General features: G+C 40.8%; 1 protein-coding gene across 1 annotated transcript; it reads right to left on the reverse strand.

Annotated features, from left to right (window-relative positions):
- Window positions 1-1,856: 1,856 nt before the first annotated feature.
- lamb1a (laminin, beta 1a) lies at window positions 1,857-22,371 on the reverse strand. Its single transcript, XM_057330363.1, has 27 exons — window positions 22,175-22,371; window positions 20,984-21,104; window positions 18,777-18,965; window positions 17,959-18,135; window positions 17,751-17,863; window positions 17,413-17,492; window positions 16,194-16,329; window positions 15,957-16,115; window positions 15,105-15,232; window positions 14,819-14,939; window positions 14,519-14,726; window positions 12,765-12,908; window positions 12,393-12,624; window positions 11,420-11,583; window positions 10,996-11,220; window positions 10,698-10,915; window positions 10,486-10,582; window positions 5,425-5,794; window positions 5,162-5,346; window positions 4,837-5,078; window positions 4,550-4,756; window positions 4,261-4,405; window positions 3,960-4,167; window positions 3,177-3,318; window positions 2,782-2,958; window positions 2,526-2,685; window positions 1,857-2,288 (listed from the first exon to the last, which is right to left on the reverse strand). The coding sequence occupies exons 1-27, from the start codon at window positions 22,259-22,261 to the stop codon at window positions 2,149-2,151; spliced, it is 4,575 nt and encodes a 1,524-aa protein (XP_057186346.1). The 5' UTR covers window positions 22,262-22,371; the 3' UTR covers window positions 1,857-2,148.
- Between the last annotated feature and the right edge of the window lie 1,872 nt (window positions 22,372-24,243).

Genomic DNA, 24,243 nt, shown 5'->3' on the forward strand with positions numbered 1-24,243 from the left:
GAGAAAGCGGACCTTCTCGGCGTTACTCATCTGCGCAAGGATCGGCCAGAGGAGTTTCTCATGGACCACAAGTGTGGACATCGTCCGACCCAGGGTCCGTGCAGTCACATTGGTCGCCTGTAGAGCGAGATCGGTGGCTGCGTGGTGTTCCTGCATAAGCGCTGGGTCGGTCTTACCCTCGTGGAGCTCTCTCAATGCCTATGGCAGGATGGCCATAGCGTGGAGAGAGGGGACAGCTTGGCCCACAGCAGAGTAAGCTCCCGACACCTAAGATGCCGAAAAACCTACATGCTTTGGACGGGAGTCTAGGTCGAGCCCCTGGGGGACATCGACGTATCCTCTAGCTGCCCCACCATCGAGGGAAGAAAGGGTGATGGAACTAGTTGACGTGTACGCGCCGAAAGGGGGCGTTCCAGGTCGTACTAAGTTCCTCATGCACTTCCGGGAAATCACGGCACTGGGGGCGAGTGCGGCTTGTAGCCGCTCTCAAACCCAAGGTACCATGTATCCAGCCGCGAGCGTTGTCAGAGGCAGTGCGGTGCACTGCAACCCAATGCCGGCGGCCCGGGAAAGCATGGCTGACATTTCGACGTCCGCTTCTTCCTGGGCTCGACCCCCCCGAGGGAGGGAGCTCCGAGGAATCGTCTGAGTCCGATGCCAGTAAGTTACCCTCCGATGCTGCAACGGACATCTCATCATCACGCACCTTTTTCCGAAAACTTGGTTGAGGAACGAGACGGTGGGACCGTCTCACGGGGAACGGTCAGACGAGCGAGACGAGGTGCGAACGGTCCGTGAGCCGGTGGCTGACGGATTAGTGCTCACAGTAATCCTCATATCACCCTCGCTGCTCGCCGTAGCGGACGGCAGGGCCGTAGCCACTGTTGTCACGGAACGGGAAGCAGACGAGGTGGTGACGCAACGTCTGAATCTTCAACTGCCCGCAGTGCGGGCAGGACGTATCCACAAGGGCTGCCCCAGCGTACTGGAAGCAGACCTCGTGTCCGTCCCCCTCCTCGATGAGTGTGTTGCACCCACGAGAACAGCGGGACAAGCCACGCTGGAGAAATTTGCTCTTTTAGAGAAAAAACTCGAACACTTATGGAACCGCCGAGACGCCCAGGGCAAGTCGCCGCAGGAAGGGACAGTCCGCTGCACCACATCGTAGAACCGGCAGTCTGTGTTGCTAAGTAGTAGCGAAGGTCTGCAATTCATGAGCGAAGGCTCCGAAGAACAAAAGGTGAATGAATGAGGCACGCCCTCTCCCTTTTATACCCAGATATCCAGGGGCGGAGTCCGGCATGCAAATTTCATTTGCCAATTTCATTGGCCTTTTCTAAGTAGTCGGAAGCGATTGGTTCTCAAGGACGAACACCATCTGTCGGCTCGACACAACGTCGAGAGACCGACAGAAAGGGAACCATATTTACAAATTCAGTATGTCCGAAATGTGCCGGCCAGAGGAGGATGGGCTACTTCCCCCCACTGAGTCTGGTTCCTCCCAAGGTATCTTCCTACATATCGTAGGGAGTTTTTACTTGCTCAGTAGGGTGGCGGCATTATGGGCTGCTGTTTTTATGTAAATATGGTTCCTCTGTTCCTCAGGTTTTACTGGCTGCTTTCATTTAAGATCCATAGATAGCGTTACAGTTGAGTACAAAATCAACAGTGTAACAAAAACTCTCAATAAACAAGTCTCTTATGTGTGTTCATTCTTTTGTTATTATTTAAAAGATCTGATTAAAGTGTCTTGCACAACACAATAAAACAGCATCTTTATTACCATATTTTAAACTTTCACGGCAACGCAAAGACTACATTTGTGCTTTGAGAGACTGAAAACAATAGACACTTCATTATTGCTGACATGAGTTTATTCAGTTCTTCCATGAATATTAGAAATTGGTCCATATATCTATAAAAGTAAAAAAGATATTTGATTGTCTTTTCATTTTAAAACACTGAGGTCGTTTTAATTGCAGTCCTATAGTTCATTTGGGCATATCATACATTCACTCTTTGGTCTGTTCATAAAATCCAAATTACATTCTCTTGTGGTCAACATTATAAAGCTCATAAAACCTTTTCAGAAAACTGGCATAGAGGTAATACTATTTATTTCCCTAATAAAGACGTTTGGTTTTAGTGTTAAAACAGGCAGGTGCTGTAGACAGTAACTTTGTGACTGATCTCTTGGAGTAAATCCCTCACAGCTTTCTCTAGTTCCACCAGCTCGTTGGCTTTGTCCTCCAACACCTTCTGATTCTCATCATAGCTCTTCTCAAGATCTAATAAAAACACAGACATGTAGTTCATTTCAAGACCGTGAACAAATAAACTATATTGAAAACAGTCATGACAGACCCTAGAAAGCAAAACATGTTAAAATGTTTAATGTACATAAATTAATAAATCTATGAATGTGCATGTATATATATTTAAAAACGGACTGTTCTACACTGATGATATATAGTCTGAATATATCAATGTGAAATTGGTAAAACTCTCGTTTTATGTTTATGTACCTTTAAGAAGCTTAAGTTTGTCGTTGGCTTGTAGCAGCAGATCTTTAGCCTCCTGTTGAAGCGCCTTTGCTTGTTTTCTGGCTTCTGCCACTCCTTCGGCTTTCTGTGTGATGAGCTCCTCTACAGTACTGTATTTATCTTTCAGCTCTGAATCCAGTTCCTGAACATACAGTCAACCACAACACAAGGTTACAGGAGGTTCCCAACACAAAAACGTCTGATGTGCAAAAACAGATTTAAAGGATGACACCATCACCTTTCTGAGCCGCTCGGTCAGTTGGTTGATGCTCTCGGTGGTTTTCTCTGTGCTGTTAACGCTGATGGAGGTGTTGAGAGCCTTTTCTCTCATCAGAGCGACGTCGCTTTCCAACTGCAGGAGACTTCGGGTGGCGTTACTCAACTTGAGCTCTGAATCGGACGTCTCTGATTCAACCTGTTCTCCAAAGAGCCAAATAAAAATATAGAAATAGAAACATAAGAACCCTGTTGCATCTGTCTGTCGATGTAAAAGTAATAATGAAAAAATAGTTAATCTGTACATTCAGACTACAGACGTTGAGTTACATTTCATACACGCTTCGTTCACTTATAAAATTCATTCATAAACAGTAATTCGTTCATAACTAAATGAAGTCTGACGTGCATGCTCACCGAGACCAGCAATGATTGTGTTCCTTTGATGTTGGCAGAGGCCCGTTTTAAGGCCTCGGTCACAGAAGTCTGTGCTTGTTCGGCTGACTGCAAAGCCTCCTTTACCACTCCAGCTGTTTCTTTGACGTCTGTGGCATCTTTCCTGTCAGATTTACAGAGATTGTTCAGCAAACTGACCACTAGGTGGCACTGCCATATAATTTCTATAGCACTGTGCATCCTATATCACACAGCTGAACCAAGAGACCATTTTAAAGACCATTTTCTGTTTTTCTAAATTGTACTATTTATAGGTTTGTGTTTAGGTCAAATGATTATTTGTATTTTATTCTGTGAACTACTAACAATATTTCTCTCGCATTTCAGATAAAAATAATGGTTTTTAGTTGCATTTATTTGCAGAAAAGGTCAAAATAACAGAACAGATGCTCTGTATTTTTCCAGACCTCAAATACTGCAAAGAAAACAAGTTCATATTCACCTTTAAGCAAAACGACAGTCACATTTCTACATGTATTTAGGAAAAGTTCAAACATTATTTTTTATGCAATAACCTTGATTTTCATCACAGTTTTCATGTGTCTTGTCATGCTGTCAGTCTTTCACATTGCTGTTGGATGACTTTATGTCACTGTTGAAATTCAACAAACACTGGACTGGAATGACCACAATACATCTACCAATGCAGACTGAATGCACATTTGGAATGGTCTCTTCACTTTTTCCGCGGCTGTACATTGGGGTTGATGTTACATGACGTATCATGTGATATGTGTATGGTACCTGGCCTTGCGGGCTTGTTCTAACAGGGCCTCTGCTCGCATGATGTCAGCCGCACTCTGGTTAAGGATGTCCTCCACGTCTGACAAGCTGCTCACTCGCTCCCTGATCTCCTCCGTCAGGTTGTGCAGCTGGGCTGGCGTCGTGGGCACCTGCATCTCCAGAACTTCATTGGCCACCGCCTCAATGCTCTCCAGATCAGCTCCGTCCTCTGCAGGTGCATAAGCAGAATTTCACGTGTAAGGGTTTTGAAAGGGATCGTTCATACAACAAACATAGTTCAAACGTCCCGAGCGGATCTTACGAGTGAGGAAGTCTCGGATCTGTTTGATGAGCTGACGCAGCTCCTCGTTGCTGCCGTCCACACGCCGCTTGGTCTCGTTAGTCTTGGTCAGAACTTCCTGGGCGTTCAGCTTGGCCTCGTCCGCTTTGACTTTGGCTTCTGACACCTGAACGCAGAAAAATAAGGACTCTTTAAAGACAGGGCAAAGATTTTCTGTAGAATTCTGTACCGTCTATAATCATAACGAGAACGTGTGAATGGAGGCTTATCGCTAAAAAAAGCATTACATCAAGAGCCCCAGAATCCTCACCATTTTGGAGAGCTTGTCCACTTCCTCCATAGCGCTGCTAATCTCCAGGTCAAAGTCTTTGGCTTTCTGCCAGGCGTTGTGGGCGAGCGTGGTGATACCGTCACAACCCTCTCCTCCACACTTCCTGTTTCCCTCGGCATCCACACAGCTCAGGCCTCCGCACGGAGAGTCGACACAGTTCTCCGAGCCAGCTGGCCTTCCGCACGTCTGTAACCGGAAATGAAGCATTTCAATTTTAGATTTTTTCATAGCTGAAGAAGTTGAAGTTAAGGTGGCGAGTGCTGTACCTTCTCGCTGAGCTCAGACAAATCAAGAGTCTCCAGCTGTCCAGCCAGATCATCCAGTTGTTTGGAAAACTCCTCCTGCCTTTGATTGAACTCCTCTTTGGTTTGATTCATCAGATCTTCTGTCTCGCTCCGCAGGGCGGCGGACCGATTGACCAGGTTGTATGGGTCGCTGACGGAGGCGTTCGCACGAGTCTCCTCTTCTTGAGACTGCTGGTAGTAGCGAGTCACGCTGGCTCCGGCACCTGTAGACACAGATTGGATTCATGGTTAAAATGATCTTTAGAAGACGTTTCTACAGTAAGAGTTCCATTGTGATGTTGCTCACCCCGAATGTCCGAGTTCTTCACAAACTCTACCTGTTCTTGTAGGTCCTTCACAGTCTGTTTCAGTTTCTCAGCTTCTTCTTTGAGAGAGTTCAGCTTGGTGTACGTGCTGTTGTTGTCATTGGAGATCTCGGACAGGCTCTCCTCCGTCAGATTCAGGTTTTTGTTCATTTCCGCCATCAAGGCACTTGAGAAGGAATGTGAATACAAACAGAATAAATACACGCACGGCAAAACAAAAGATCTACGCATGGCGGCAACTCACGCGGCTTGTTCGAGAAGCCCCTGGATTTCCGTGAGAGGTTCAGTGGCTGGATTCTGGGCCAAGATGTCGCGGATCGAGTTGGCGCTGCTTTCAACGTTATTGATGGTGGATTGGTAGGGTCCCGTAATGCCGCTGGCTTTGATGGTGTTGACTTTCTGGACCAGTCTGTGTGTTTGGTTAGTGAGGTCGCCGATGATTATGTCCCATTCGGCGAAGCACTGGTGGCAGCGCTCGCAGTGTGGAAACTCGCCGGAGTAACCGCGGGCGCACGTGTCACATCTGGGCCCGGACACGCCCTTCACGCACACACAGTGACCCGTGACCTTGTTGCACTGCTGCTCTGCGATGCCTCTTGGGTCGCAGTCGCACGCTGAAAATATAAAACACGATGACCACGTTAATAAATTCTTTCATCATTCATTCACGCTCCTGTCATTCAAAGCCTGTATGACTTTCTTTCTTTTGCAGAACACAAAAGAAGATATTTTGAACCAAACAACATTGACTACCATTGTATGGACATTTCTCGAAATATCTGTTCCACTGAAGAAAGAGTCATATACAGGTTTTGATGGACACGAGTGTGAATACATGATGGCAGATTATTTTGGGGTGTACTGTCCTTTTAAGAATACCTTAAATGAGTGTATTCAAAAGTATGTTAAGAGATTTCAGACGTTTAAATCTGAAAGAACTGAACGGAAGGGCTCGTATAACACATTTTAGGGCAGCTGATCGATGACCGTGGCACATTCTGACAACACCTGCATTCTCTGAGTTCATGTGACCTTATTAGGTTAGGACTGAAAGGGTGAGTAAAGAATGGGGGGAGACGAGTAGACGAGGATGGATTGTTTGCCCACTTCAGCGCCGCATTACTGGTGTCGTGTCGATGTGTTTGGTGAACAAAAGGCACCAACGGCCCCTAAATGACTGACAGGACACTTAGCAAACAGCACATCAGGAAGTCAGGAAGCCTAGTCTCACTAGGTTTCTGAAACAAAATGTCTGTATTCATTTGGGACACATCTACAGACTGCAACTTTACATCAATGCGTGTGAAAACATAACCATACACATTCAATACGCACGCACTTAAAACACATTCCAGTCTAGTGTTTACTCACACACGCATTCCTCAGGAAACAAACTCCTTCACCTGAGGGCTTTCCTTCCCAAAGGCCAGTAGAGATAGGGAATTATCTCGGAGGTTAATCCCTGCTATTATCCAGAAGGCCTCAGGCAGCACCGGGGGAGTTTCTTGTCGACACAATGTAGTGAATGTGACCCCCGGACACCGCAACAGGCTCAGTGGTATTGTGTTGGTGACGGGCAGTATTTTGTAGCAGTTTACGCGCTTACAACGGTCCCCCAATAAGTCTGAAATGGGCTTTTACCGTCTGAAATACGCATTTTGTTGTTTAATTGCTGAGAATTTGAAATGACCTGAGCAAGACCGAATGTAAACAAACACATGCAATGCATTTGTGTACTCAGTCTTGTTTACACAGACTTACACAAAAGGCGAGGCGAGGCGTGGGGATGTAAATCTTTAACACCCTCACACACACGAGTGGAGAAAGGGGGATGGAATATCCCACAGCCCAAGAGTTACTGCTATAATTACACACTCCATTTTATTGATGTTTAACATTCATGACAGTGTTAACAAGCTGTGCCTTTGAAAGCATTCCTACTTCTGCCCACTGATAGAGTTGCCAGATATGTTTAAACAGTAAGAAAACATGCGGACGGCTGCTCGGCGGACATGATCATTTTATACGTGTCTACAAATTCACTTGAACTTGATTTGTGCATTTTGGGAAGAACATGCAAGTAAAAGCACCATTATACAGTGTTGTGTTAGTTTAATATAGTAAGTTATTACTAATACACCGTCAATGTTGTATTTAAATTCAACTGAAAATTCTGTCATCGTTTACTCACCCTCTTGTCAACCAGACAGAACACAAAAGTATTTCTTCAAAATATTTTGAAGAAAGTTGGCAACCGAACAGCACTGGCACCCATTCACTTCTATTGTATGGACACAAAAGCAACGCAAGTGAATGGGTGTCGTCGCTGTTCGGTTTACAACGTTCTTCAAAATATCTTCTTTTGTGTTCTGCGGAAGGAAGAAAGTCGTACATGTTTGAAATGACAAGAGGGTGAGTAAATGATGACAGAATTTTCATTTTTGGGCGAACTATCACTTTAATCACTAAAAAGTTTTTCTTAAAAGTAACTCTTTACTAATTCAAAATTTATAATCTCTATCAACCATGACCACATGGACAATTAATAATTAACATATTAAATATGTATATTTCAACATATTCGAATTTGCGTTGAATATGGAATAGTTGAGTTTAAAAATAGTTTACTTAAAGCATAGCTTTATTAAAAATTCTAATGATATAATTAAAATAAGAGCTACTTCAGAGAAATACTCTACAAAGTATCTTGCAAAAAAAAAGATGATCTTAAACTAAAAATGACGTAAATGTTACCTTTTACTGTTAAAGCCTATTATTTAAGAACAAAACTGCAAAACTGTAAAAATCGTTGCTGGTTATAAATTATAAAAAGTTCTTTCAAATTACTTGAGTTTACTTAAAGGGACAGTCCACCCGAAAATGAAAATTCTGTCATCATTTACTCACCCTCGGGTTCCAAACCTGTATAAATTTCACAAAGGAAGATATTTGGAAGAATGTCAGAAACCAAAACAGATCTCATCCCCCATTTACTGCCATAGTAGGAAAATAAATACTACGGGAGTCAATGGGGGCTAGATCTGTTTGGTTACTGACATGTTTCCATATATCATCCTTGGTGTTCAGGAGAACAAAACATTTTTACAGGTTTGAAGTAAATGATTTTCATTTTTGGGTGAACTATCCCTTTAATAGAGTAGTTCACAAATTTGTCCCCATTGACTTTCCATAGTATGGATAAAAATGACTATGGTGAGTGAATGGGGGCACATTTTGAAGTGAACTACTCCTTTCAGCACAACTTATGAAATAGCTGATAAACTTGGGCAAAATGATGAGGCTTTCTTCAGACTTTATCAGTCAAGCTAGTATTTATCAGGAGACCACAAAACACACATTTACACAATTCTAGCTGAACAAATGCTCATTCCTGTGTTAGAAGAAGGCAGAGGTCATTGAGAGCGAGTCAATAGAAAGGTTACAGAAGGGTAACTGGATCTAGAGGAACACAGGGGGCTTCCTGCTCCAGCAGGGCTCTCCAAACAAACCGAAGGGTGGGGGGGAGAGATTTGTGTCAGTGCACAGCTTTTTCAGCTCAAAGCCAAAACCTGCTCTGCTAAAGGCCAAACGTCTGAAGTTAGATCTGAAATAGCTCATCCAAAAATGAAAATTCACTTTTACTTCTTTGACATTTTCCAGGTTATAGTATGTTTTCGTTGGATTGATAAGAGAGGTCATACGGGTTTGTAATGACACGGAGGCATCTGTATAATAGATTTTCATTTTTGGATGAACTGTCCTTGCAAGTAATCCTACAGGATGTTGCCCAACCAGGAACACCAGCAAAATGATATCAAATGTTCATGGAGCTTTGGACACCAGCAACGACAGTCTGAGAGAGGCGACAAAGACTCTTCTGTGGAAGATCCTGCGTCGGACACTAACGGCCCCATGAAGAGGGGAAAGCCCACGAAAACAAAGGTGCATTGTGGGAGCAGAGAGTAAATTGCAAGGCTTGGACAGATCCCCCATGATCTCGTCATGGTCACGCACATCTGGGCCAAATCAAAGAGACCGGGCTGAGGGCTTTTCCCACTGCACATTCCCGTGAAATTGGGCTGCCTGCAGGTTTTAAGGTTTGAGTTTCGGGTTTAGTGGTCGACGTATATATATATATACTGTATATATGCTGTATATACTGTATATTCAAATACCATATTTTAGGTATACTAGGGATGTAGCAATATTATTAATTTCGTGGTATCGCAATAGCGAAATTGTCTATTATCGTGGTCACATGAAATGATAGGTCTTCCGTGCCTAACAATAAAAAATAGATTATCTATCAGATTACCTTTGTCAAGGACCAGCTACAGCCATTATTTAATTTTATAAAAGGCATTTGACCCGTCTCATCCTATATCCCATACCTCTAAGCAACAGTTATGATTAGAGGATAAATAAAAGAGGACAGGATATTACATGGTTAATTTGTACATCATTGCAGTGTTCAAGAACTGTTTAATAAACACTTATGGCACATTTACAAGCCTTCATTTATTTAAAATACCGTCATAAATATTGTACCGTGACCTTTACACAAAGGCATTATCTTACCGTGAGATGTAATATTACATTTAATATTGTTACATCCCTCGTCGATACCGATAGCAATGTGGTCGACGTGGCTGATATCACACAAATGTAACAAATGTACAGTGTTGGGTAAGTTACTCTGAATAAGTAATTAATTACTAGTTACTAATTACATATTCAATAGTGTAATTAGATTACTGTACAAATTACTCTCTCCAAAAAGTATTTACTTACTTATTACTCATTACTTTCTATATCCTACATCAACCTGCTAAATGACTAAATGAAACGGCTCTTTTAGTTCATTCAAATAAATAATATAAAACAACATAAAGTAGTATTATTAACAGACCAAAGTATTACAAATGTGAGAATTATACATTAAAGCACGGATTTTTAAGTTAGACTTTGAATTTTGATGTCAGTTCCACTATTGCACACACATAATAGTACACAAAGTATTTAGTTCAATTACATCAGAAGTAACTGTAATTAAATTACAGAAAAAAATAAAGTGATCCCTTACTTTACTTGTTCAAGGGAAAAGTAATTTTATTACAGTAACTAATTACTTAGTAACTAGTTACACCCAACACTGCGAATGTAACTAAATGAGGCACATATGGATAACATTTAATGCATATTATTTTCCTTTAAGGTAAAAATAAAAGAAATACAAATATTTTGTGTTATTGTATTTACAGTTATTATAATTCATTGGTTATATTCTTATTCTTTCTTTACTCACCATGGCATTTGACCTCTGGGTTCCCCCAGAAGAGTTCTCTGCACTCCCTGCAGCTTCTGCCACCAAACCCGGGTTTACAAGTGCACTGGCCAGTAATCTACAGCGCACAGGAGAAAACAAAAATGAATCATCTACACATGCAGTTTACACATTTTTACAAAACATACGCTTACACACAACTGACATAAACACAGGTGTGAGTCGGGTCTGACCTCATTACAGGAAGTGCCTGAGGAATGATTGGGGTCGCAGTCGCAGACCTCACAGCCTTCCCTGCTGGCCATATTCCAGGTGTCAGGAGCGCACTGATCGCAGCGCTGACCCACCACATTGGGCAAACACTGGCATTGACCGCTGCTTAAATCACAGTTGCAGTTACCCTGAGAGGGGCACGTCTCTGCAGCCGTGCCCATAATGTTACACACGCACTCTGAGCAAAAAGAAAACATTTATGACATTAGAGGCAATTTTGTGGTTATACTACATATATATTAGCGACCAAACACTTACTTCTACAACTCTGATTTAGGGCGTTGCCGTAGTAACCAAGCTTGCAACGGTCACATCCCTCGCCCTCCGTGTGGTACAGGCATTTGAGACAGGTACCCGTGCGGGCATCGCAGGACACGGGGTCCATCATGTCAATGTTGTTGTTGCACTGACACGGCCGGCACTCTCCGCCCACCTCGTGCGGGTTTCCATAATACCCGGGGGCGCACTCTTCACACCTGGCACCTGCCGGCAACACTTTGAACATTAACCTCTGATACGTGTCACAAAATGACAGCCCTCTCTACATACAGTGCAATTTACATATGGCTGGGGAAAATATTACTGTATTCTATGTTAGTGTAACAAGTTCTTGCGAGTCATGATGGTATTTTACAGTGTTGACAGAAGCTCAAATAAATCAAGTGAGATGCCTGCTAGTTACCTTTATATCCCTTGTTACAGACGCAGAACACCTGGTCCGACTCCAGACTCTTATAGCACGCGCTGGAGAACTGTCGCCCACTGTCGGGTCCATCAGGGCACATGCAGGGACGGCAGTGGTCTCCAGAGCCCAGGACAGGGTCACCGTAGTATCCATTCAAACATCTGTAAATTATAAAAAAAGGTTACTCGTTATAGTGATCGTTATTATTATCAGAATTTCCAATAGGCAACAATTAAAATACGATAGAAATACTGCTACAATCTAACCTTTAAATATTTAAAGTATCATGATATTCAGCAATTTAATTAAACTATTTATTAAATAAATTCATTAAATAATTATTATTTCGCTAGGGCTGTCAAAATATCAGATTTCCACTACACAATAAAATATTGTGATAATAAGGTATGATAATAATAATATTGATATTGCGAAAACCAACCACGGTATTATCACGGTATCGTTGGGATTGCGTTTTTTTTATCAGTCACATTTACAGGCAGAACGTTTGAAACTATTGTGGCTCTTATGGCAAAATTTTAAATGGGTTGAGGAATTATTGAGGATATTATCATGTGTAGTGTGTAGTATTAACACAATATCGATAAACGCAGTTTAAAAATCACGATTTAATATCACAATTATTTTTTGACGTGACTAGTTAATGCATTAGCTAACATGAACTAACACGGATCAATACTTCTATAGCATTTATAAATCTTAGTTCATGTTAATTTCAGCATTTACTAAGATGTAACTGTTAACATTAGTTAATGCACCATGAGCTAACATGAACTGTATTGGCATTAACAAAGATTAATAAATTTGGAAAAAACAAATTCTTCATTGTTAGTTAATGTTAGCTATTGCATTTACTAATGTAAACAAATACAACTTTATTGTGCAGTATTACCAATATTTACATCTGAAAATCATGTTCATAGACATGAGTTTGATGCTGGTCACTAACCTCTCACAGTTGTGTCCGGTGGTGTATCCTCTGCAGGACAGACACTGTCCGGTGTTGGGGTCGCACTGCTCGGCATGACCGTTGCAGGTACAGGGCCGACAGTTGGGGAAGCCCCAGTGTCTGGGCAGACAGTGATCACACTGCCGCCCATACGCTCCAGGAATACACTCACACTGACCAGTGGCCTCGCGACAGAAATCATGAACGGATCCCTCAGGACTACAATCACAGGCTAATGAACAACAAACACATTTTACCATACTGGTATATTCTTTTAATATATATCCTCTGTTTACTATCAAGTGCATTAAATGAGCATTAAAATATTGAATGTAATGTAATGAATATAATGAAGATAATCATTTAACTCACGCCGGCAGCCCTGTGGTCCAAACAGGAAGGTGGCTGGGGCGCACTTGTCGCAGTTGCGGCCGACTACATTGGTTCGACATTGGCACTTCCCGCCGCTCGGGTCACAGACGGTGCTAAGAGACCCTTGAGGGTCACACTGACACGCTGAGATACAGAAGAAAGAAATATAAAGCAATGCTCAAACACACACATCTCAACTGTACATATGTTATTTTATACAACAAACAGAAGAAATTGTCACTTTAGTGACCACCATAAAATGTCTATATTAGTGCATCCGGTATTTTTTTAGCATTCAATGGCGTATTTGAACAAGACAACTTCAAGGTCTAGCTATGCGGCATTACCAAAATTTGGCTTTTATTTTATGCTTTATTTTCTACTCTTGGTTGTAGAACAGGACTGGTTTCGTTTCAGGCATTTCCTTGACAACATCTTGTCGAAACCTGTGATGTGAATAAAAGGCCTTGTGATAAAACTTTGCGTCTTTGTACGTCCCTATATCATATCTATACTACTTCCTGTTCAGCGAGTTAGAGCTTGTGTAAACTTTTAGCCTCATAAATCACATCAAACTAACTTACTGAACTTCAACTCAAAGCCACTCAAGCGTTAAACCCACAATGACCTGTCTCGCCTAATGACTTAACAAACATCTCAACCTGGAAGACCTCAAAAAACCCAAGTGAACTTCTGAGAAGTTGTTGGTGCCGGCCAAAAGAATCACATCTTTATTTTTAAAACCAAACTTTATAAATAAAATGTAACAGATCATTATTTTATTTTGCCTTTCAATGACCTTAGGCTTGCATTCCTCTTGGTTTAATGATTAAAATTTTAGGCTAACTCATTTAACAACCATTGTTCTATTTATACCCCACAAATGTACCATTTAGATAGGTTAAAATTTAGACTTATTTAAAATGGACACTAGTACTTTGGAATATATGTGTAGTAGTGAATCTTTGTAATATTGGGTTTGCTTTTACCAAAACTGAATGTTTATACAGTAGTGTTAACACTAGCAAAAGCTTGCATCCTTTATGCCTCCAGCCACATCTTTTGCTTGTCTTTGTGTCGTGTTGGGAGACTGTTAGACAGGAAACATATAAGGTAGTGTAATTATACCCGGGGCTGTGTTACAAGCTCTGACATGAGTCAGGAAGGCCCCTCTACTGCCTGACAGAAGACTGAAACCCAAATGAAAGATGACAGAATAAAGATGGCACGTCTTTCAAATAAGGTGAACTGGGATGCTTATGTGGTTAGAGAATGTAGCCGGTGTCATGCAGTGATGACAGGGGGAATATGTGTGTGTGTGACTTGATCAAACAGAGCGATGTGAACGGATGATGTGTGAAATTACAGGAGGTGAAATTGGAAGCACCGTTCAGAAGATGCACTAACTAATTCTTGCTTAACAAATATAACATTTAAAACAAGGCTTCCATATTAATGGATTAGCATTATTATTAAAGGATTAGCATTAATATTAGCATTAGCAAATCAAAATTTGAGTCTTGCTAGGGTGCTAGCAAGTACTATCACACCTTTCCTCAACAAACCACATTATTTTAATGTATCATTCTTGTGTATCACAAGTTTTAAGGGACCGATGATGTATCGAAGTTTAATACTGAGGGTAGGAATTTGTTCCGATCCCTAATTATAAACGATAGCAGAAGTGCTCACCTCAGCAGCCAAACTCAAAAGAGTACTCTTAAGAGTAAAGTAATTCATATACATGTGCATACCTTTAACTCCCTGGTGCAGAAGGGCCGAGACGCTGAAGATGTAATTTCTGCAGATATCAGTCATGGGGGTTTTCACCACGGCTTGGCTGCTCTCCAGACAGCGGTACCGCTGGAAGGTTTCCCAGGCGCTGTTGGTCATCAAATCCCCTCCCTCTGATCCAGAGCCAGAGAAAATGTCCAGGTTTTTGCAGTGGGGCATGAGCACGATCTGAGGGGAGGGACCCAAACGGACTCATTATGACTTTAGGATTGAAATGCAATAGAAGGCGTTCATTTGATATGACATTAGATGTAACTCACAGAATCGATGAGCGTGTATGGAGATTGGATGTCGCTGAGAGCCGAGTAGAGAGAGAGACTCAAGCGCACGGTGTAGTTCAAACCCTCCTCGAAACACACAGGCCGGGGCAGCACCACATACCTGATGAGCAAAACCAAAAGAATAGAGTTAAAAAATATGAAAGCATTAGTTTTGTCATCTCAGATTATATTTTCACCGCTGCAGTGTGTTCTGGGAATGCCTAATGTGCATATCCTACATGTAATGATGTAAAATGGGCTGTAAAAGGTCAAACGAAACCCATACCTGGATCCAGGATGCAGAGACACTATCTGGTTGTCATCATCAGGCATTGTGTTGGCACAGCGGCTGTCGGCGGTGATGACGCGAGGCCTAATGACAGTCATCAACACTTCCTCCCACTGCTCTGGCAACTGCGAGTATCATAAGACGACAAGAATGTGATGTAATGTGATGATGTAATGCTGTTTTAGTACAAGCCTGATGAAACATGTCTGTCCAGCTGACTTTAGTTTAGCAGTAAGGCCTTTTTATATGCTATAAAATGTAAATAAATAAATAGCTTGCAGAAATAATGAAGATTGTGTGGTTTCTGTTTCCCAATGACTAGGAACTGAGGCCTTGAGGATTCAAAAAGGAGGCGCAAGTGTGTTTTCTTAACAACCCTAATTCTATATTACACATTTCCAAAGTCATACAAGAGCTTTGACTAACATGTAGGTTGGATGTTGGATTCATGACAATGAAGTACTAAGCACAATCTTCAAAATTTGTATTTTTTTGTTTCAAAAAGGAAAAAATTTAAGATGCACCGATATATCGGCAAATAATCGGTATCGGTCTATATTTCACACTATCCGCCGATAGTTTAAAAACAGCCGATAGTCAGGGTCGATATATCCTTTCAATCATAAGAGAATATAAAATAAATATTAATTTAATTAATATTAAATATTAACATCTTCAGAATCTGTATTGGTATCGGCATCGGCAGATATCACTCTGAATAATCGGCTATCGGTGGAGAAAATTAGCATCGCCGCATCTTTAGAAAAAAATCCTACTGGATTGGAACAAAAGGTTAGCAATGACAACATTTTAGCGTGCATTACATATAACATGAATAGTGGAATTTACCTGAGGTTCGTAGCGAATGACGATGTCATACTCCATGGAGTAGGGGATGTTGTCGATGCTGAATTCAAGATAGGCACCTTCGGGAACGTTCACAAAACCAATACCGGTCCAAGAAGGAGATCTGTCCTGAGGGTGAGGTCTCGGGACAACGGTTACACCCTACAGAGAGAAGTAAAAAAGTCTTTGCTTCGTCCAGAATAAATCTAAGTAAGCTTTTATAAAGTCAATCATGCTTACAGGTCCAAACTTGGCATCTTCTGCTTCATAAGTGTAGTGGTCCAACGCAATGAAGTAAAAACCAGACTCCACCTGGTCGCAGCGTCTGCCGAACATGTGCTCGCGACACTGACATTGTCCAGTTTGAGGAGAACAACTGGAAAAAAGAAGCATCAAGAGATTTAGATGGTTTGTCCAGAAAATGTAGAATAGTAGCTCAAGATGATCGAAAATGACACACATTGTTAAACTTCAAACCCTGTGAGAAATTAAATCCAACAGTTTGCTGGACTGCAGTTAAAGTTTGTCTCTGTAAAACCATGTGAATGAAACTTCTTATAGACCAGCCAAGGCTTCATTTGAGACTAAAAACATCCTTCTCTTTGTTATTTCAGGATGCCTGCCAGCCGTTTCTCAACGGTACAATACAACTTACTGAAAGAAGACTGCAGAATTACCAGAAGAAAGCAGATTTTAACATTTCACTAAGAAAATGACAGCACTTCTTTATACAAAAGTTGTTTTACGATGTGGTTTTGTTCTCCGTAAATGACTTGGGTCATTGCCTTCATAGTGTAAGACTATGGGATCTTTTTGGCCCGATTCACATCTAAAAATGCGCGGAAAACGCATTTACATTTACCCTCCGATTTACATTAATCTCGATGCGGCGCTAACGCGCCTAGAAAAATGTGCGTGCCGTCGCCCCCTATTTGCGAGTGCCTGCCACGCGTCTACATTTAAAATAAGGAATATGCCTGTGGAAAAAACACGAAATGTGAATCGGGCCTTTATGGGCGCAGTAACCATAGTTACTGTAACCATCGCTGCTGTCCTTCTGAAACCTTGTACAGTGTATCTCCATATTTCGTTATTTTTATTTTAGTCATAAATCATTATTATTAGTCACACTTTCCTGTTTGTCACTGGGTTTTGCAAATATTTCACCAAAAAAAGTATTAAAAAGTGCTCGTCAACTTAGACAACACAGTGGGAATTCATTTAAAACAGTGTTTTTTTTTTCATTTCCTGAAAAACAGCGAATTTAGACATACGAAGTTTCAGTAGCACAGCGAAATTATGTTGTTCAGTATGTTTTATCACATCTCTTAATTTGGTTTGTTTAAAGTTTTATCCGTAAGAACAATAGCAGGAGTGATGTTTATCTCAGTAAGCATCAATAATGAAGTGAATGAGGGCACAAAGCTAAACTTCATACGGAGTGAATGATTGAACTCACTTGTTATTGAGAGCACCTCCGTGATCGCAGTCACATGGCCGGCACCCATCCATGTCATTACTGAGACCCCAATGCTGCGGCTGTGTGTTAAAGAGAGAGATGAACTTGTTAACATGCTCTTTGAACACCAATGTGTTCGTCACAGACCTCCCAAGAAGCAAAAACATCAGTTCTAATTGGCGTAAGATTACTTTTGGGAGAAAAACGATTTATTTGGCAGCAGATATTCAACTGAACTGAATAAAAACATATTTTTTTTATGTGATAGACTGTAATTGTAAAACTTTAAATAAAAAAGTAATTTTTACAAAATAACATGTTTGAAGTAAATCACACACCAGGCACTGATCGCAGTTCTGTCCGGTGACCAAACGCTTACAGTAGCAGTTTCCTAAGTCTGTATCGCACGGACTGCCGCCCGGTACTGTTCCCAAAGAGTTGCAAGTGCATGCTGGGTAAACAAGAACAAAACTTTTATTTGTTGAAACTGTTTCAATCCTGCAACACTTTTCACATAAACAATTTTTGCTGCAAAAAAAATCTTACGCTGGCATCCCAAGTGATCTTCACTGAGTCCGTAATGGCCCTGTTTGCACTGGTCACAGCGCTCTCCTTCCACATTGGGCTTACAGCGGCACTGACCCGAGATCAGCCCGAAAGACACGTCTGTCAGCGCGTCGCAGATTCCTCCGTAGAGAGAGCCAACGGGATCACAGTTACAGGCTGGAAAGAAAAATCCAAGCAGCGCATTTAAAGACAATGGAAGGAAGTGTGGACAGCTGAGAACAGAAAAATGGAGCTATATCAATGTCATCCGGAACTAAAAACATATGCATTACATCATGCAATTCTCGTACATGATTTTAATGGAAGAAGATTGGGAGGTAGAATATCTGTATATGGTTTTAATTGGTATACAATTTTCTGTCAGTAATGTTTAAGTCTTTTAATTTCAATCTTAAAAAGTTATAGATTTCAGCTTTGAAAAAAGGAATTATCATTCAAACTGAAGTGTTTTCATTAGAATTCCAAAACCGCATTTCTACGTCTGCGGTCAAAGGGCTTGGGATAAAAAACCTCGGTCACCACAACAAAAGGCGAGTGTGAAACCGTAGACGTGCGTGTTTGCAGAGAGGGCGGAGCTTAGCCGTGCAGTGAGGAACCACTTCAAAGCCCAGGTGTTTCTACCCCCCCACACATATACACAAACACACAAATCTCCGCGAGATGAACAAAGGAACAGCTGGAGCCTCACATCACAAACTAGACCAGACAGGTAGAGGAGAAGCGTCCGTCTGAAGGAAACGGGAAGAAAAAGATGACAGAGGAACTGAAAGGCAGGGGAAATGAGAGGTGGCACGTACGCTCGCAGATGTTGGGGTCGCGGATGTCCCTTTCCGGATGCTGGTAGAAGAAGGGCTTGCACTGCTGGCACTTGTGGCCCATGGTGTTGTGTTGACAGTCGTCGCACACGCCGCCGCTCGTGTTGCCCGATGCCTGGTACACGGCCATGTCAAAATGACAGGAGTCCGAGTGAAAGTTACAGTTGCACTCTGTAAATGAAGCGAGGAAAAAGGTTAAGATGCACTAACAACTGTAGAACAAAAAGTTGCTGACTTTAGAAATGATAAAACGATAACAGTAGAGTAAAATGAAAAATTATGTTTAGCAACTTTATTTCTTTACCTCTGGTAAAGAAAAATGACGACGTTGTTTTTTGCAGACAGTCCCTAACAACAAAGAGTTGAGCGACATCAACTTTGTTTCAAAACTAGGGTTGTATACAGGGCCCATGTTCAGAAAACATCTTAAAGCCACGGTCACACTTGAGTTTTCCCTCCATTGACTTCCATTCATACGCATGCGAATGCGACAGACCGGAAACGCAAGCCCATCCAACGATATTTCGCTGCGTAGCAATGTTCAAGTTTGGTGAACTCAGACCTGCGAATTCGCATCACGAGAGCGTGTGAGGCCAATAGAAGATCAAAATGTCACAGCGCGCGACCTCTTGGTTCAGAAATGTAAAAAATGGAGGAATCGGGCCCTTCCCATTTTCGTACCACCGTCCGAACGATTTGCATGCTCAAAGTTATGTCTGACCGCGGCTTAAGTCTAAAAGTAGCTCATAGCTTGCCGATTTAGGAGAAACCCCTAAAACTAATGGGTGTGTCTGTCCTAATTCTAAGACTCCTAAATGTTTGTGCTAAGAGTATTTCACAAAGCATTTAGCACTAAAACTAGCTCCTAAACCTGTGAGACCTTAGGGGTAGTGAAGAGGACTCCTAACTCACTAAGACCAACTCACAACAATCCTAAAATGGCTTTAACACCGGCAGTCTGCCTTGAAACGTAAACATTTTGGAAAGATTTCATGACAATGAGCTTAACCATGAAGACTATGTGCAAACTGTTTATGAGACAACAAAACGCTTACAATAAGCTGAACATGTACTACTTTATATATATGAACATAGTACGTATAGTTTATTTGCAAAAGATAACTCCTTTTTTAAATATTTGAAAAATCATGTTTATTGAGTTATCATATGTTTATTGTGTTTTATTGTATTTGTTAGCTGTATTTTTTAAAGTTATTGTTACTTAATAAAAACAATAAAAACAAACTGTTTGATTGATATTAATTGGAATGCACAATAAAAAAATGCATTTTGAAAATAAAAAAATGAGAATTGATAAAAATTATCTGTTTTTGTAAATGAACTCTTCACTTGTTTAATTAGTAACATACTAATATTTACTAACTTTCTAACTGTATATTTTATCATCTTAATTTGAATACGGCAGCAATTATATTTTTAAATATTTTATTTGAATATGAGTATTTTCATATATATTTTTATATTTTTATTTTAAGATCTTAATTTAAATATGTCAGCGTGATACCTCATTCTATAATATTCCTATGAATAAGTGACTGACAGACCCATCCTCTATCAGCCAATCACTGTGGTCATAGTCAGTAAACTTGCTGACATCATCCATAGCAACGAGGTCAGCTCCGCCATTTCTATTAGCTTAAGATTTCTTTCTGTTCCTTAGTAAAAGTTGAGAATAGGTTTTAAGAGAAAAGCTAAAAACTTTTACAGCTGTTTAGGAGAGCTCTTAGCGGTAAGATACAATGTTTTGTGAATACGGGCCGTGATACACAAAAATGTACTGCAGTACTAAAAACATTAAATTTATGATGCCATCATATTGAATCTTTTGTCCCTGATGACAATATGTCTATTTAGAGCAGTTCAGGTTTGTTGCCCCCATTGACTTTCCATAAATTAAAATTACTATGGAAAGTGAATGTGGGCAAATTTTGAAGTGAACTACTCTTTTAAAATGTGTAACTAGCATATCCGGCAGCTATCCAACATATTTGTCCACGTTTGTCATGGAGGACAGAGTAAAAGATATTAACCTCCCTAAAGCAGGTCATATGTGAAATCTTTCCAAAGAAAATGGTGACCAGAGCTGGTTCTGTTTCAAAGATGCTAAACACAACACGTGCAACAGATTTGTGTTGCAGCAATGCAGCATTTTGTAATGTCAGTCGTACTTTTACAGGCGTTGGTGTTGCGTCCCTCTGCAGGCCGCCAGGGCAGGTCATGATAAAAGTCCTGACAGTGCTCACAGTTCAGACCCATTGTGTTATGATTACACATACAATGACCGTGGACCTACAAAAAAAGAAGACATAATAATGATAACCAAGATTTAAAAATGATACAAAATAATCAACTCATGTTCATAGTAGTTGGCACCAAGGCATCAAAGTCATGGGTTTGATGGCTTGGAAACACACAACGTACTGCCAAATGATTGAATGTAAAATATTTGAAACAGGATGTTTGAATACACCAACAAATACACACTGGAGATATTTCAAGTCCCTCAAAACTAAACAATAAATAAACTCATGATTCATAAACCTGACCATGGAAAGATTTAGCGAAAATTAGCCTCCTCATACAGGAGAAACACAGACAAACGATGCAATCGCTCAGACCCATCTACACATCCGGCCTCCAAACCAGATGGCAACAGGAAGTGTTTATACTGAACGCATGTGGTCTAAATTAAACATTCTGTACATACGTAGACACTGCCTGAGCATTCACAGAACTGTACCTAGAGCTGATCCTGGGTCAATTCAGTGTCTTTGAATAAGATTGTATGCATAAACGTGAGCTTGAGATCTAGATTTCTGATCATAACTGTGGTAAAGATTGGTAATGACTCGAGACGCATCTCGTCCTGACGGATTATAAACAGAAGTGAACACAGACTAAACAGGAATCTCATTTCTGTTTCTATCGTCCAAAAAGCACCAACCAATGATAAAAGAAACACAATGAAAGGCTATGTGAACATGATGCTCGACCAAAACACACAAGCATTTTCTCTACTGCATGGATATTTACACTGTAAACTACTCAAAAGGAAACCATGGAGCAATCCGCATTCTTTCATACTAATGTGAAACAGATCCAGACTGAGTTAGCGGTATACTGTGATGTGAGTTCAAACTACTTCTTTCCAAGACAAATGTGTGTGAGACAAAAGCCACAAAAGAGATCCACATAAAAAACATTGAATTGTGACATAAATCAAAACGCTAGTACCCATAAAACATTACCGTCTCTATAAATGAAAACATATAGTATCAAATGTTTGTCGAAGTCTAATATAAGACATATTGCACAGAAACATCAACAAGCATGCAAGGGATGGTACATGAAAAGCTCACCATGCCATCCATGACCTCTCCAGCTGCATCGACGGGGGCGCATTCAGACGCGTGACCATAGCAAAAACAGTTCCCCCTCACCACCATGTCTTATATGGAGTAGTAGTATTTCTCCTTGATCTCAATACGTGAGTCCAGAAGGTTGTCCCCAAGAGTGTGGAGCTTAGTAAACTTCACTCTCAGATTGGTAATCTTTAACATGTCTATAATATAACAAAAAATAATAGGAGTTGGATTATGAGGCCATTAGTGCCATTTGATTTTGAAAAATATGTACTTTATATGTTTGTTTATCTTTATGCATACTTTGGATTCTGGGACTGTACGGATCATCAATTCTGAAAACTGGATCCAAAACCCTAAAGATGACCTGCAGATCCAGAAGAAAAAGGTGTCAGTGGAAATTCCAGTACTTATGAAATATACCAAAGTAAAGTACATTGAAAAATACACTGGGTTAATTTCTCAGACGCTTACCTCGCCCTCAGTCGAAGGTTCAATGTCAGAGTAGCGCGAATCGCAGATAACCTCATCAACTTTTTTCATTGGGCCTGGAGAGACGCGAGGGAAGCTGGCCTCACAGTCATAGGCGTAGTATCGGTACACCTGCCACGTCTTCGCAAAATCTGATGAACGCTCGATCACCATGGCAGCCGGCCGGAAGGTCTAGGCAGTAAGCAGACAAGATGTTGTGAGCATAAAGAAATTGAATTTTCTACATGTAGAAGTTTTAAGCAATGTTGCAACGTTAATAAAACGTACATGAAAAGAAATGAACAATAGATCTACTTCAAAACCTTTAAGGCTTTCACACTTAACCCTGGGTTAAAGGTGTCATGAATTAAGACATCAATTTTAACCCGAGCTTTTGTTATATAAGAGGGAATCGTATTCAAGCGAACATCCTGTAAGTATCAGAACTGAAAGCGCCCTTCTTACTGAAATTACAACTGTTATTGAGGCAGGTCCTGGAATGCACCTATCATAGATAGGTTGAAACCGCCTCCACAGAAGAATATCAACGACTACTTCTCTAGCCCCACCCACTGGAACCAGATAGAGCGAGCAAGCAATAAACATGCCGTTAAAGATCGCAAAATAGTGTTCAGTCAGTGCCTGGTTGTGGAAGAACACAGTCGCTGCATAACCTTCCTTTGGATTCCAACATTAGTAGGGATGGGTACTGAGAACCTGCACTTTTTTGGACCGGTACATAATTGGGTCGATACCAGAGTATCGATAAGATTCATGACAAACGATAGTGTTATCGATACTTGCGTTGTTTTATCTCCGTGTATTCGGGTGTTAAATGGCGAATTAGAGGCTGCTGCCTGTCATTTTCCATCCCTGAATGATGTCCGAATGGCCGAAGTTTGATTGACATATGTGTGATATCTAGGGCCATATGATTTCCGTGATGTATTTGTAATCTGCTTGTTTTGCGTGTTTTTTAGTGAAAGAGTGGCATGGTTGCGCTTGTGGAGCTTTCAGCGTCCGCGTTTCACAATGAGGAAGCTTCTGTCAAACACCCCTTTGCTGAAACCCGTCAAAATAAAAGTCCTTTATTTGAGAACAAGTTATAACATTGTTTTTAATAATTCGGCCACGGAGTATATTTACTTACTTTAGTAAATTGAAGTAAATGTGCTAGTAAAATGATAAAAAATAGTACATATACTTAAAAAAATATTACGTGCTTAGAAAATAGTACTTAAATTTATGTAGACCTAAAACCAGACAGGAAAAAAGAAATACGGTCTACCAGCCAAATAACCATAGTGATGTAAAGTAAATATGTTGAATTACATTATGATGTGCTCCTATGCACATGCTAAGTGATATGCTAAAGAACACACACACGTTTTGTTATGTGGCATTTTCTGTTTGCTCAGAAGTATTTGTAAACTGCCGTTCTAAAGCTTAGCTGTAATAAAGAAACTTAAAATGTTTAACATCTTTTCACATCATGTGTTTTTGCATCAAATTATAGAGCGTAGTATCGATAACAGTATTGATAAGTACCGGTATCAATAAGCAGTATCGATATCGGTATCGATAAAATCTTAACG

Source organism: Triplophysa rosa, linkage group LG3 (assembly GCF_024868665.1).
Source record: "Triplophysa rosa linkage group LG3, Trosa_1v2, whole genome shotgun sequence".
NCBI lineage: Eukaryota > Metazoa > Chordata > Actinopteri > Cypriniformes > Nemacheilidae > Triplophysa > Triplophysa rosa.

What these genes read in the sequence shown, in the direction of transcription:
- lamb1a (XM_057330363.1), bottom strand. Translation starts at nt 22,261, where the DNA reads ATGGTGGTGAGGGGGAACTGTTTTTGCTATGGTCACGCGTCTGAATGC. An exon ending in ACCGGACACAACTGTGAGAG is followed by an intron (nt 11,584 to 12,392) that starts GTTAGTGACCAG and finishes TATAATTTACAG; the next exon opens with ATGTTTGAATGGATACTACG. An exon ending in TGGACAAGCTCTCCAAAATG is followed by an intron (nt 4,406 to 4,549) that starts GTGAGGATTCTG and finishes TTCTGCGTTCAG; the next exon opens with GTGTCAGAAGCCAAAGTCAA.